The sequence below is a fragment of the Daucus carota genome, chromosome 9, assembly GCF_001625215.2.
Source record: "Daucus carota subsp. sativus chromosome 9, DH1 v3.0, whole genome shotgun sequence".
Lineage (NCBI taxonomy): Eukaryota > Viridiplantae > Streptophyta > Magnoliopsida > Apiales > Apiaceae > Daucus > Daucus carota.
In genome coordinates this window covers 34,794,661-34,807,127 of record NC_030389.2, presented here as the reverse complement: position 1 = coordinate 34,807,127, position 12,467 = coordinate 34,794,661, and the positions used below count along the sequence as shown (strand labels likewise).

Sequence of the window (12,467 nt, the reverse complement as noted above, 5' to 3'; positions counted from 1 at the left end):
AAAAAATATACTCTCTCCATACTCATCATCTCCATTCCTTGTGATTTACTGGGGAAAAAAAAGACACTTGGGGATTGTCTGTCTCATCCGCTCTAGCTATCATATTCACTAAGTTAGCCGGCCATCTATCAAGACTCCAGTTTTTAGCTGATTGTTGATGAATGGAATTGTGAAGATGATGGCAAGAGCAATCAAAAGACAATCCTATCATTCTTTTCGCCGAAACTTTTTATATTTTAGAGCTTAAATAGTTCCACAAAAGATGCACAAGTTCATAAAACTGGCAAAACTGTACCCCTAATGAAAACAGTTGCAAGCCGTCAGTCGGGATGCACATAATATATACATGTAAGGTTTACTATGTGTATTCTTATCCATAACAATTCAATTCTATTGAACTCAATATACCAAGCGAAAGACTTTATGAAAACGCAAAAGTATTATCTTTTGAAACTAGCTTCTGCCTAAAATAAAAAAATGAAATATTCTTAGGCATATACATGTCCTGCCCTTCACTCCCATCACTCCCAGGTGACTGATATCATTGAGTTTGCCAAACCAGATTCGCCAAAGGTCAAGTTGCTTTCATAGTCTAAAAATTTTGAAGCACCCGGGATTGCTTGGTTCAGCTTGAACTGTCGAGCATCAGCTTCATCCAGTTGAGAATTGCAAAATGACCATAGCAGCTGAAAATAAAAGTTGAAATTAAAATGAAGTACTAACAGGAAAGCTTATAAAAAGTATCCCAGAGTGGCAGCAAGTGATAGTGACAAGTTGTGACAATAGGGTGACTACCCCGTGGCAGACATATTCAGAAAGGCTTTTCCGGTCATTTGTTAGGGCGGGCGATCAGTTACTTTGATTAAAAGGGGCAATTCTGTACACCGGCAAAAAAAATACGATATCATGAATACAACTACTATATTTGGAACTATCAGTATTATGGTTGCTCGGTTCATACATGTTATGTGCCTTTTCATGGTATAGTACTCCTGAGTATTGTTAAGGTAGAGTTACTTGCAATTTGTTCCCTTTTTAATGCTCAGTTGTGCTATAATATTTTATCATCTTGCAGACTTGCACTGTAAAGTTCAAACTAAATCTTGCTCGTCTAATCCTGATGACAGAGAATCAGAAGTTTAATGGACAGCTTGATGCACTAGCATTCAATGATAAAAAAAAAATTGTGCTCTATAATTCTACATACAAATTTGACATCATAAGCCAAACTAATTCAATCATTCATTTTCATGCTAACTTTCATAAACACAGAACACATAGAATTTTGTGTTGTCATATTGTATACTTGTAGATTTTCTGGTGTTTTTGTTGTTTCCTTGTGTTTTACAAGTTTTCCCCACCAAATATGAAACACAGTTAGACCTTGCAATCGTGTCCTGTGCTTTCTTGTCATGGACTGCAAACCCCCATACATGACACAAAATAAATCTGTGTATTTGCTGGTTAATATGAACATGACACAAGTTTTGGTGTCAACACAAAAAGGATACGGAATATTTGAAGTACTTTTCGTGTATGAATATAAAAAAACAATGAGCATAAACAAACTACTGGAAAACGGGGGTTGGGAGAAAAACCACTACCTGTATCGGATCAGTGCGTAGAAAATTCCTCTGCAGCCTTCGTCCATCAGGAAGTCGCACACCAACCCTACAAAGGAGGTTCTTATCAGCTTTTGGTTCTTCAGGCAAGGGTGGATATGTTTGTTTCTTCAACTTGCATTCTTCTTCAGCATCTGTTATATCCATATCTTTTATGACACCACTCGCATCTTTGATGCCTTCCATTGAAGCTGCTAATGCTTGTAGCATTTCCTCGTCCTCGTTAGATTCATCCGCTGCCACTGGAAAACATCAAAAATAAGTTGTACTGAAAGAGACAACCTCGTGTGCTCCTACACAACTCCTCGACAAGCAGGAGCTCCACAATATACAACATAGTAACATACTGATGATCATACGATTTTCAACAACAAACTAAAAGATATATTAGAAGAATAGTACACAAGAACATTTTTGTAAGTAAATACGTCTATTATAGTCATAATTTCTAAATGTCCCAAATTCAAACTAATGTAACAATTTGCTTATGTAGAATGTTATGGCACAATATGAATATTAAAATCAAGTTCAATGTTGTCATCATGCCACCCATTTCCATGAAGGATATAAGAGATTTAACAAAATAAGAGCTATATGATCAATTGGTCTTTTAGTAATACCCGAGGTATTCTTTGCATGGAAAAAATTCTTATTTTCCATGCCTTGGTATATTTGTAACATTCTTAACTGATAACTTTAGTTTTGTCGTCTCTTATAATATTTACATATTGGGTTCATGATCGGTAATACAGTTCTAGACAGAATTTAGACTGTAGGCAGTAGACCTTAACAAATTAAGTTCTAGAATCATAAAGTGGTCTGGTCGCACTGACACTGTACAAATTCTCACATTTAAGGGTAACATATTATGGTCCAACCTTATCCTTGCAGGCAGAACTTAACAATCATGAAAAAGAAATGTAAGAAGCACATGTTAAAATTTCATCAAAGGTGAAGTGATCACACTATTGGATATAAACATAAAAGTACAAGGACTTCACATACCTTGCACTTTCTGAGGCGGAGCCTGAGAAGTTTCTCTTGGTCGTTTATGAGACAAACTGATATGATGATCCTTAGGGCTACCATCCAAGAATGGTATGAGATCCTACAAAAGCACATGATTTAATAAGTGAAGAACATCTTAAAAGAGCAATGCTTATAAGTACGTATTTCTGCTTGCACAAATTTCAACCTATTAACTAACACTTAGGTAACACTCTAATTTATTAACTAAAAGAAAGTAGCAACGCATCCACAAGAAACATTCTGGGACCTTTAAGTTCTCCTTGTAATTTAAAAAATATATGATTCACTTGGATGGGTGTATATAACTCATGCTGCACACTCACCTACACAATCTCATAAAAACGATACATATAGTTTAAAGTAAAATGTCAGGGATGTATATTTCTTGAAGAAACAAACAAAAAAAAATTACTCGTTGTGACAAAGATTTGCACAAGAAAACAAATAAAAACAAATGCATGCGGTATTTGAACATGATAACGACGTCGACAAACTTTTAACTACATCTTTCTATGACAGACTTCTGTTCAAAGGTTAACCATCCTACATTAATATTTTGAATAACCTTTTCTTTTCTGTGCCAGTACACATTTCTGTGTCACTGTGTGTCTTGGAAGAGGACCGAACCTTGGGAATCATTGGGCTAAAGGTCTTTTATGCACTTTTTCAAATTCAACACAAAGGTACTGAAAAAATGTCTGTAACACAAGCCCAACACTACACATGTACATAATTTGTATAGTCTGTACCTCCAGCAATGTCTCTGGTTGAACCATTCCCCGCCATGATCGCATTTTCTGTCCCGTAATGGGGTCAATAACAAGTACCATAGGACTTGTATCCAACTTGTAGTATGTACAGACCTTGCTGCCTTCCTCTGTGTCATCATATACCTAAAAATCACATATACAGAAACAAGAAATTAGATGATCGAGTATAAAAAAGGAGTGAAACACTGTTGTGGATAATCATTCATACTATATAAGAGAACACTAAATCTTTAAAGTGAATCTCGGCCATGACAGCACTAGTTGCCTGTATCTTTGGAATTTCTTAACCAGATCACATGCTTCCATTCTAATTTTTACCATAAACAATCAAATATACTGATTGTCATACAAACAGCATCCAGCAGACCTTGGGATTCAAAATCTTAAATGAAAATGAACCAAATGAATATTGTTCAATCTCTCATCAAAATTTTGTTGAAGTAATTGAAGCAAACAAGTACTAGTAATATTCTGCTAAATATGAGTATATTTTACTTGATACAAGTTCCTATTGGGAAAAAAAAAACATTTTTAGAAGTTACAAAATATGGCACGATTTTTTATGATCAGCAACCAGCAATTAATTCAATATTAAAACATGTAATAACTTGGCACACCCTTCACTAGACATATTATAACTTTCTCTCTCTACTTCAAATGACTTGAACTTCCAGCATTATATAATGTGTCCACGTGAATCCTTTCCTAACAAATTTTCCAATGGCCGTCTTGTAATTGTCAAATAAAACTAATAGCAACAATTTGGGAGTATATTCGCAACTTAGTCACGACTAAAAACATGACACGCTCTTCCTTCACATGCTCCCAATTTATTAAAAAACAAAGGAAGCAAACATCTGTAAGTTACCATGTTATCTCATGGTGCACTGTTTTCTTTGACAACTCAATCGTTGATTTGCTGTAAACTCGTATTTCAGTTGCCTTGCACTACACGAGTTTAAGCTATGATAGCAAATTCTTTATCCAACATCGGATTACATGAGTTTTACTTTTCAGTATTCTGCCCCGAACGTTGACAACATTACTGATTGCTACATCTTCAAGCACCACATCAAAACACATGCCTATATATGCTTTTTCGATCATCCACGCGAATCACTATTATAACATTCCACTAATTTGAATCCTATTTTCTCTATATAACAATAACGTAAACTACTCAAGTAACTTTGTTTTGAGGATATATGGAGAAATCTTATTATCTGAATGTGTGTAATTCAACTCCTCCATAACCACTCGCTATACCAACATTATATGCAATGTCAGATATCAACCTCCCAACCAAACTTCAATATTTCTTTCTTTCGCTCAATCCCCTCAATATTTGAGAGCTTTAAACTGAGTTCCATAAACGTTTCAACCAGGTTGGACTCCTCCATTTTGTACTTCTGCAAAATTTGTTTTGTGTACACCTCCTGTAACAAATACACCTGTACTTGGTGTTACCTTAAGACTAAGCAATTACTTCCCAATCCTAATATTTATCATTTTGAACTCCCAAGTCATAGCAACATTCAAATATTTTGCTTTCTATTCCTTGTTATATGAAATGATCATCATAAAGAGGAACAAACATTCTACCTTGTTATTCTTCATGTACAAAGCACACAGTATGTTCGCTTGGCTCTCTAAATCTTGCAAGTTGAACTTAACCCCAGATGTGATAAATTTAATTTTGTGCGCTTTAAACTTCCTGTGGACTTCAATTTTCCAACTTGATAAATTTTCAAAAGACAAAATTCCAAGTTGGCATGTCTTGCACAAAAAGGTAAATCGCATCACACTAACCCCACCTCCAAACTTTGTCGGCATGCCTTAATTCCTCGATGTTGATGAAACAATGTCAAGTATAGTAAGCTTTTCCACTCACAAGAATCTTTATAGCCCTTGTTACTCTCGATATCTCATGAATTCAGTTGTGATACACTCAAGTAATCTATCAACCAGAAGCTCTTGCTACAAATTCTGGTTATCTTTGATACAAGTTGAAAATCCTGAACACCCTGTGGTCCCCCGTATATTTTTCAAATTCTAAACTGTAAAAATAGATATAAGATCCAACTAGTGACTTCCCACAACACCTTACAATTTTAACCGAGCAGTCAAAAGTTTGAGTCTTAGAGGCCAATACCTCAATATTCACATAGATTGAATTTAGTTTAGAGACTAAGGTTAGTCACAAGGGCTCCTAGTGATCCACTCTCCTAAAACACCAAAAAATACTTACCTTCTCATCGCAGAAAACCTAACTTTAACCTAACTAAGAATGAAATGGAATTGGAAATAATGAAGTGTGACTAGGGCAAAACGTGTCAGCAAGTACTCTTTCGAAAGAACCACTATGATATTCTGCCTTCTTCTGCACAGTGGTTCTTGCATGCTTGCCAACTACAGATCCCTTTCAATCTGTTTCAATCTGTGAACCACGTCCTTTTGTCAACTCCCTTAAGCACCACAGTACATGTCCCAGAATGGCAATTGCTGCAGTGAAACTTAGTCCTCCATCTTAACTTCTCAATAGCATATGCAACATATTTGGTAAAATCTGCAGCAAAATCCTAAATATAAAACACATTGGTTAAGATTCCTCTGTTACTCACCATTGCACATGTGTGATGTAGTTAAATAACTCGTTTTGACTTCTTTAGTTTCATGACCTCAAAATAGACGGTAATTGTTTATTACGATGAGCACTCTTGAAGACCTTTTCTAAAATCTTCTATGAAAAGATGGACTCGTTTACCGTTTAGAACAGAAGGTAGAGACTAGAGAGCAATCATGTCTTTCTTGTGCATATTTTTTCAATACCTTGATTCGTAATAAAGATATCAATAGATAGTCTCTGGTCTGGTCCATATAACCATAATCAGCTACATCACTTTGTCTTGTGCACTAGCAACATACTCATTAAGATATTACAACTGCCATAATTCAACCTTCTGAAACCTCATACAGGGACACCTAGTCATGCACTCTCAAAAATAACCACGGCGGCTCTGATACCAATTTGTTAATTTAATCTCACAATATAATTATATTCTATAAATATCATTTTAATAGAATATTAAAATGTAATAAATATATTTGGAGCCAGAGTCACAGGATATAAGCTAGTAAATTTAACCAAGGACGAGGAGAAAACATGTACAGGTATACTGCTATGTACTTTCCTATTACAACTTCCTCTTATTAGGCAAAATAAAATATAAAAGGAAGCAACAACTCTTCAGACCCTTCACTAAACACGCAACAAAGTTTTCCCGATATTCCAAATAACTCAAATTCTTTTAGCATTAAGAACAAGACTTTGGCATCGATGAGTGAGAAACTTTAAATACTTTAGTTAAGATATATATGGGGCAATGTTTAACACTTATACGAGATCATGCCACAACTTTTTCCCAATGTTCAAAATAACTTATAATCTTTTATTACAAAAATATGCTTCCGCATCAATCTGTTAAAAATTTGAATACTTTATTATAGGCCCCGTTTGGCTTATCTTATTATTCAGAAATAAGTCACTTAATTCTGGAAGATGTAAATATGTTTTTTAATTCTGGAAATACATGACTTATTTATGCAAATAAGGAATGTTAAACACCTATCAAATACATAATTCTGAAAAGCACTATAAATATGAAATTTTTTCTGGAAGTAAGTTCTTATTCAACCGAAATACATATTGCAAAACATGCTCCAAGATTGTTCAAGCAGATGTCTAGAAAGCTATATTAATTTTTGATACTGCACAAAATAAAATGATCAAACAAGAAGTGCCAAGTATTATTGATCCAACCAGGAAAAGATATCTAAAGAGCAACAACAGCGGCTTTTAATTTAACAAAATTCATTTCATGACAAAAGGAAATGAAATGCATCAATGTATACATAAATACATACACATACATACATGTATGTATGTATCTCTGTGTGTGTGTGTGTGTGTGAATTTATATAATGAAACCGCTAGAACAAAGGAAGATGGTGCTAAAACAAGTACAGAACAAACCTGCCAGAAGATGAAATTCGATTTGATGGTTTGAGCAACAGCTTCATTTGCCCAAGTGTCTCGGTTAAGCTGCAGACATGCAAAAGACTGTTAGTCTGCATAAAAGAGGGATCAAATGAATATGAAAAAGATGGAATCTACAAAATATTAGCCAACAATACCATATGAGAGCTAAATTCCCTTGTGGATTGTAAATTGACCAGAAGCCATCTGTTCTGACCTTTAGCTGCATCTTTTGCCTGTGTTAGAGGATAAAAAAAAAATTCATTTGTCAGATAAACTGATTTGCAGGGGATTATCGATACAAAGTAGCCACTCATGACTCGTGTATATGGATTCTGAATTGGGCTTTTAATATTTCTCAGCCCTTATCAAGTTTCTTGGTAGAATGCCTACCCTGAGAAGAACCTATCACTATATATATAGATGATTATATAGCTTTTTTACCTTTTCAAAGGGGCCTATGAGCATTAAACCAAAAGGTGGACGATACAACGAGGCTAGATTATCTCGTGAACTATCAACTCCAGATGCTGAAGATTTGTCTGCTTCCCAAATCCCAGGATGCTTTAGTTCCTGGTCAAAATTGCGGAATGGTACAACTACACGAGCTTCGCGAGAAGTATTGCCCATTCTAGAAGCTCTGAGGAACCACAGATGAGGAAAAAAGGGTAAATTTTATTTTGTACCTTTGCTGAACATCACAATAAGAAGTCCATATAGCCACATAGAAGTTCATAGTCAAATTTATAAAGAGCACAAGAATATTTGCAACTGCTTATATGAGACATAAACGGGGGCGAACAAGAATGAGAGAATTAAAACTTTCAAGTAACTTGTTTCTAAGTTCAACCTAAAAAAACACATAATGGCAGATTAACTACACACTTGACCACTAAAATTACAAAGTCCAACTTCCTTTTCTGGCTAAGGAGGAAAAAACTATATTAAACAAGTAAAATAATGATATGAATAAAAACAGTACAAAACATGAAAAACAGACAAAAACATGACTTGGTACAGTAATAAATTCCAGATCCCCGAAAGTCTAAGCTCAGAGTGAATACCCATAAAGCAGAGGCCCATCATAGAGAACATCCCTCTTTACTGGCAAAGGAGCTCTTACTTCAGATTCGTCGAGTAACGATGCATGTTCATTACTTGAATCCTTTCCTGGTCCACTAATAAATAAATGTAATGATTAGAAAGATGAGTTTGGGAAAAATACAACGCTACACGCTGACAAAATTCCACTCAGACACTCTTAACATACCTCAGATTTTCATCAATATGGTTTCTCTCATTCTTCAAAGGAGGAAATTCTGAAGATGACGCAACACCACCAACATCATTTCCAACATAAAAGAGCTGAATAGCATCTTCAAGCTTCCAACCAGTGGCCTGTACACATAATAAACACGATCAGCTTTAAAATGATGAGGCTTTTGACAAAAAAGTAGAGCAAATTCAAGACTGACTAGTGACAACCATAGGTAACCATGGCTGCAAACACGCAATGCGCACGGAAGCTCAAAGGCATTCTAGAGCAAAGGCGCAATGCGCGCAATTTGTTTGAGCACACGCGATACTAATCTCATGATAAACATATAAGATATCACAGCAATATATTATTAAATTGTTGTGATAATCATCAATATCCACTTTCAGATATTGTGTAATATTTATTGTAATCCTCATAGATAAATTTGATTTTGAACTAAATTACAATAACTTTTTGTAGTGCATTATTAGCATTTAATACCGCTACTAAAGATTCAGAAAAATCAAGAATCAGTAATATGTCATATATAGCAACATGATCATATGCAATCACCATAAAAGTAAAGCATAAAATATTTGAGATTCTGTCCCAGAGATGACTTGGGAAATAAATATACTATAAAACAAAATAGCAGAATAATCGTCTGGCATAATTGTGCTCCCGAATTCTTATTCTCCCTCAAAAATCCAACATACATACATGCATACTTAATAAAACATCAGCTCCTCAATTTAGCCAGCAGCTGATAGCTAGATTGCTTGTCAGCATATCAAGATTGATGAATATATATTGACACATGTGATAGCATGAACCGTATGAAAAGCACTTGATTATGAGACATAAAATTAATTTGTCCGAACATAACATATTAAATCCATGAATAAACAAGTAACAAATATATATATGTTTACATAACATATATATAATTATGCAGATAAATATTAATAATAGTTTAAAAAATCTTTCTATAATCACTATATGTTACTATATTAGAACATATTTCACAACTATATACATTTATACAAGTCGATCAATTGGAATACGCCTTCGATCAGGAAGGAAAAAGGGAAGACCACCAAGAGACGCAGCAAACAGCAAGGAGCGGCGAGCAGCAAACATCCGCTTTTAATGGTGATTTAACAACAGCAGTTTCAAGGTAAAGTTTTTCCTCTCCCCCTTTAATTTAAGCTAATTTATCCCAGATCTCCCTTTTAGGGTTAAACAATTTACCCCAAGGCTAACACATGACCACGCCTTATTTCACTCATTAAAAATTTGGGCCAGCTTTTGACAGTCAGAGCCCCGCATGTGCTGAGTCGCTTAATCAGTCAACTTGAGGCGGCCATGGCCAACTGACAGACTTTCCTCTAAAATTCAAGTCGATTGCTATTCTCTGACATGCTGAGTAGTCGCTTCAACCTAGCAGTTACACACACACACACACACACACACACACATATACATACATATAGAAGAGGATGGTGAAAGGGGAGAGAAGAGGGAGAATACTTATCACAAAGGATACGAGTTTCTAGATTTGGCCACACCATTATGCAGGGAACTCATAGCTAAGATATGAAATAAACACCGAAAGAACTGGAAACTACGTGATGAAATAGGATTCGTTATCATACAAAAAAGGTATTTTTTATTTCTTCATACGTATTTCAAGAAACACAAAGCCCAACACCTGTGAACCAAAGGGCATCAGACTTTCACTTAAAAGATTCAACTATTACCATACAACCGCCTCAAACAATGTCACACTACAAAAATCAAGAATTCAAATGAAATCAAGATTCATGGACTACTAGAACAATCAACCAGACAAAGCCATCCCTACTATTTACTATATGAACCAAACGTACATCTACAATGTGCACAGCAACTATCTCACTTCCGAGACACACACTCACACACACACACATCTTAATTTCCACAAACCCTAAACACCAAAAGAACAAAAAACAACTCCAGCCAAATGGGTTTCCGATTCTCATACAAAAAATCCATCTTTCATCCAAACATCCAAATTTCAAGAAACACAATCAAACCCAAAACACATATCCCCAAAAGGTACTCAACTAGTACCAAGAAACACACATATCTTCAACAAAAATCAAGAATTTCATCAATCACCCATCAAAATCAAGAATTTCAACTAGTGCCCACAAAGACTTAATCAAAGAATTTCAAAAGAAACATACAAACAAACATAAACATATGTGCGTGTGCGTAAAATTGATACCTCCAAGAAGTGTTTAGCAGTGTCTGCTGTCTGACCAGCAGCGATTTCAAGAAAGGAGGATATCAGTGTGGTCTCCTCCTCGGGTGAAATCTGATTCTCCATGGTTGATTTTGAATGAATCGACTAAGAGTGTGTTCTTCAACTCTTTGAAACCCCAATGTTTTGTTTTGTGTTTAGATGTGAGATACAGACAGGAAGCAGCTTTCTGTTTAGTCCTCGACTCTGGAGTGCTTATACTATAGCAGGATTTCCATTTTTTTTCGGTGAGAATAAATTTAACTAGCAATTTGGGAAGATCTTAAACGAGAATTTCTTTCCATTTAAGAAAACCTTCATTTAATTATCATTTAATTATGGGATATACACCATGACCGGAAATATTTATATAAGAAAATTTTAATATCTCAAAAGAAAGCATCTTTATTTTAGGATTCCGATTCTTTTAATTGTAATTTATTGATATTTTAGTCAGTTGATATAAAGTATTTTAGCGGTTTAGTATATTATTATTGCTTTGTTTTTTGATTTGGTTATATATTTTAATAAAAGAAAATATTTTGTTTGGTTGGTCTATTTTCGAGAAATAAGTCATTTATTTTCTAAAAACAAGATCATTATTATTATTATTATCTATTTATTTGGATTGAGCATTTTTGTGAAAAAGAGTATAGAAAATGCAAGTAAGTAAACGCAGAAAACCTTCCACTGGCAGGCGATCGTGTTTTTCACAGGATTTCTCGTTACTCATGTCAGCATGTATAATTGTTTTAGTGAAAAAAAATTTTGTTTGAATGTTGTGGCGGGGTTTTTTAAATTTTTAGTTAGTTATTTAGGATGATAAAATTATATTATTAAGATTTATGTATCGATTTCATATAATTTTTAATATTGACAAAAGCTATTTATTGAAGTTATGGTTATCTAATATCAAATTAACTAAAGACTCATTATCAATGATCAAAGATTAGTGGCTAGTGAGAAAAATTGTTAAGATCTTAATAAATGATTGTTTAACATTAATAAAAGTTAAGATTTAAATATAAATATATGAGATCTAAAACCCTTGTTTAACATTAATGAAAATCAAGATCTAAATTTAGATACATGAGATCTCCGAACAAATAGATAAATCATTTTTAAATTACTTTTGAATACACACAACGATATAAAAAATATGTATTTAGATTCTGAAAATCTATTTAAAATTTATGATTCTCCAGCAGAATTTTTTTTGTGATTCTAAGTACTACTATTTTAAGAAAAGTTTCTCCCTTTGGCGCGACTCTAATATTATAATATCTTTATCAAATTGAGCACACATGCGTTAAATCATCAATATCAATATCAATATACTTATATAAAGGGAGAGCTAGAGGTGTGTATGTGGCGCCTCTCAAATAGCTCCGTTTGATTTTTCTAATTTTCTGAAATTTTTGGATGAAAATACCAAAAATTAAAATTATCTTTTTTAGTTTCGGATATA

The 12,467-nt window shown here is 34.2% G+C and overlaps 1 protein-coding gene across 1 annotated transcript; it reads right to left on the bottom strand.

Annotated features, from left to right (window-relative positions):
• Positions 1-298: 298 nt before the first annotated feature.
• Positions 299-11,255, bottom strand: LOC108203168 (plant UBX domain-containing protein 7). Its single transcript, XM_017371940.2, has 10 exons — positions 10,985-11,255; positions 8,728-8,855; positions 8,522-8,635; positions 7,902-8,097; positions 7,616-7,693; positions 7,455-7,523; positions 3,401-3,544; positions 2,628-2,730; positions 1,605-1,864; positions 299-686 (listed from the first exon to the last, which is right to left on the bottom strand). The coding sequence occupies exons 1-10, from the start codon at positions 11,084-11,086 to the stop codon at positions 522-524; spliced, it is 1,359 nt and encodes a 452-aa protein (XP_017227429.1). The 5' UTR covers positions 11,087-11,255; the 3' UTR covers positions 299-521.
• Between the last annotated feature and the right edge of the window lie 1,212 nt (positions 11,256-12,467).

Bases quoted from the DNA above. Each gene is read 5' to 3' on its own strand.
- LOC108203168 (XM_017371940.2), bottom strand. From the start codon at position 11,086: ATGGAGAATCAGATTTCACCCGAGGAGGAGACCACACTGATATCCTCC. The intron at 2,731-3,400 runs GTACAGACTATA...GTGCTTTTGTAG, and splicing joins AACCAGAGACATTGCTGGAG to GATCTCATACCATTCTTGGA. The intron at 1,865-2,627 runs GTATGTGAAGTC...GATGTTTTCCAG, and splicing joins TCCGCCTCAGAAAGTGCAAG to TGGCAGCGGATGAATCTAAC.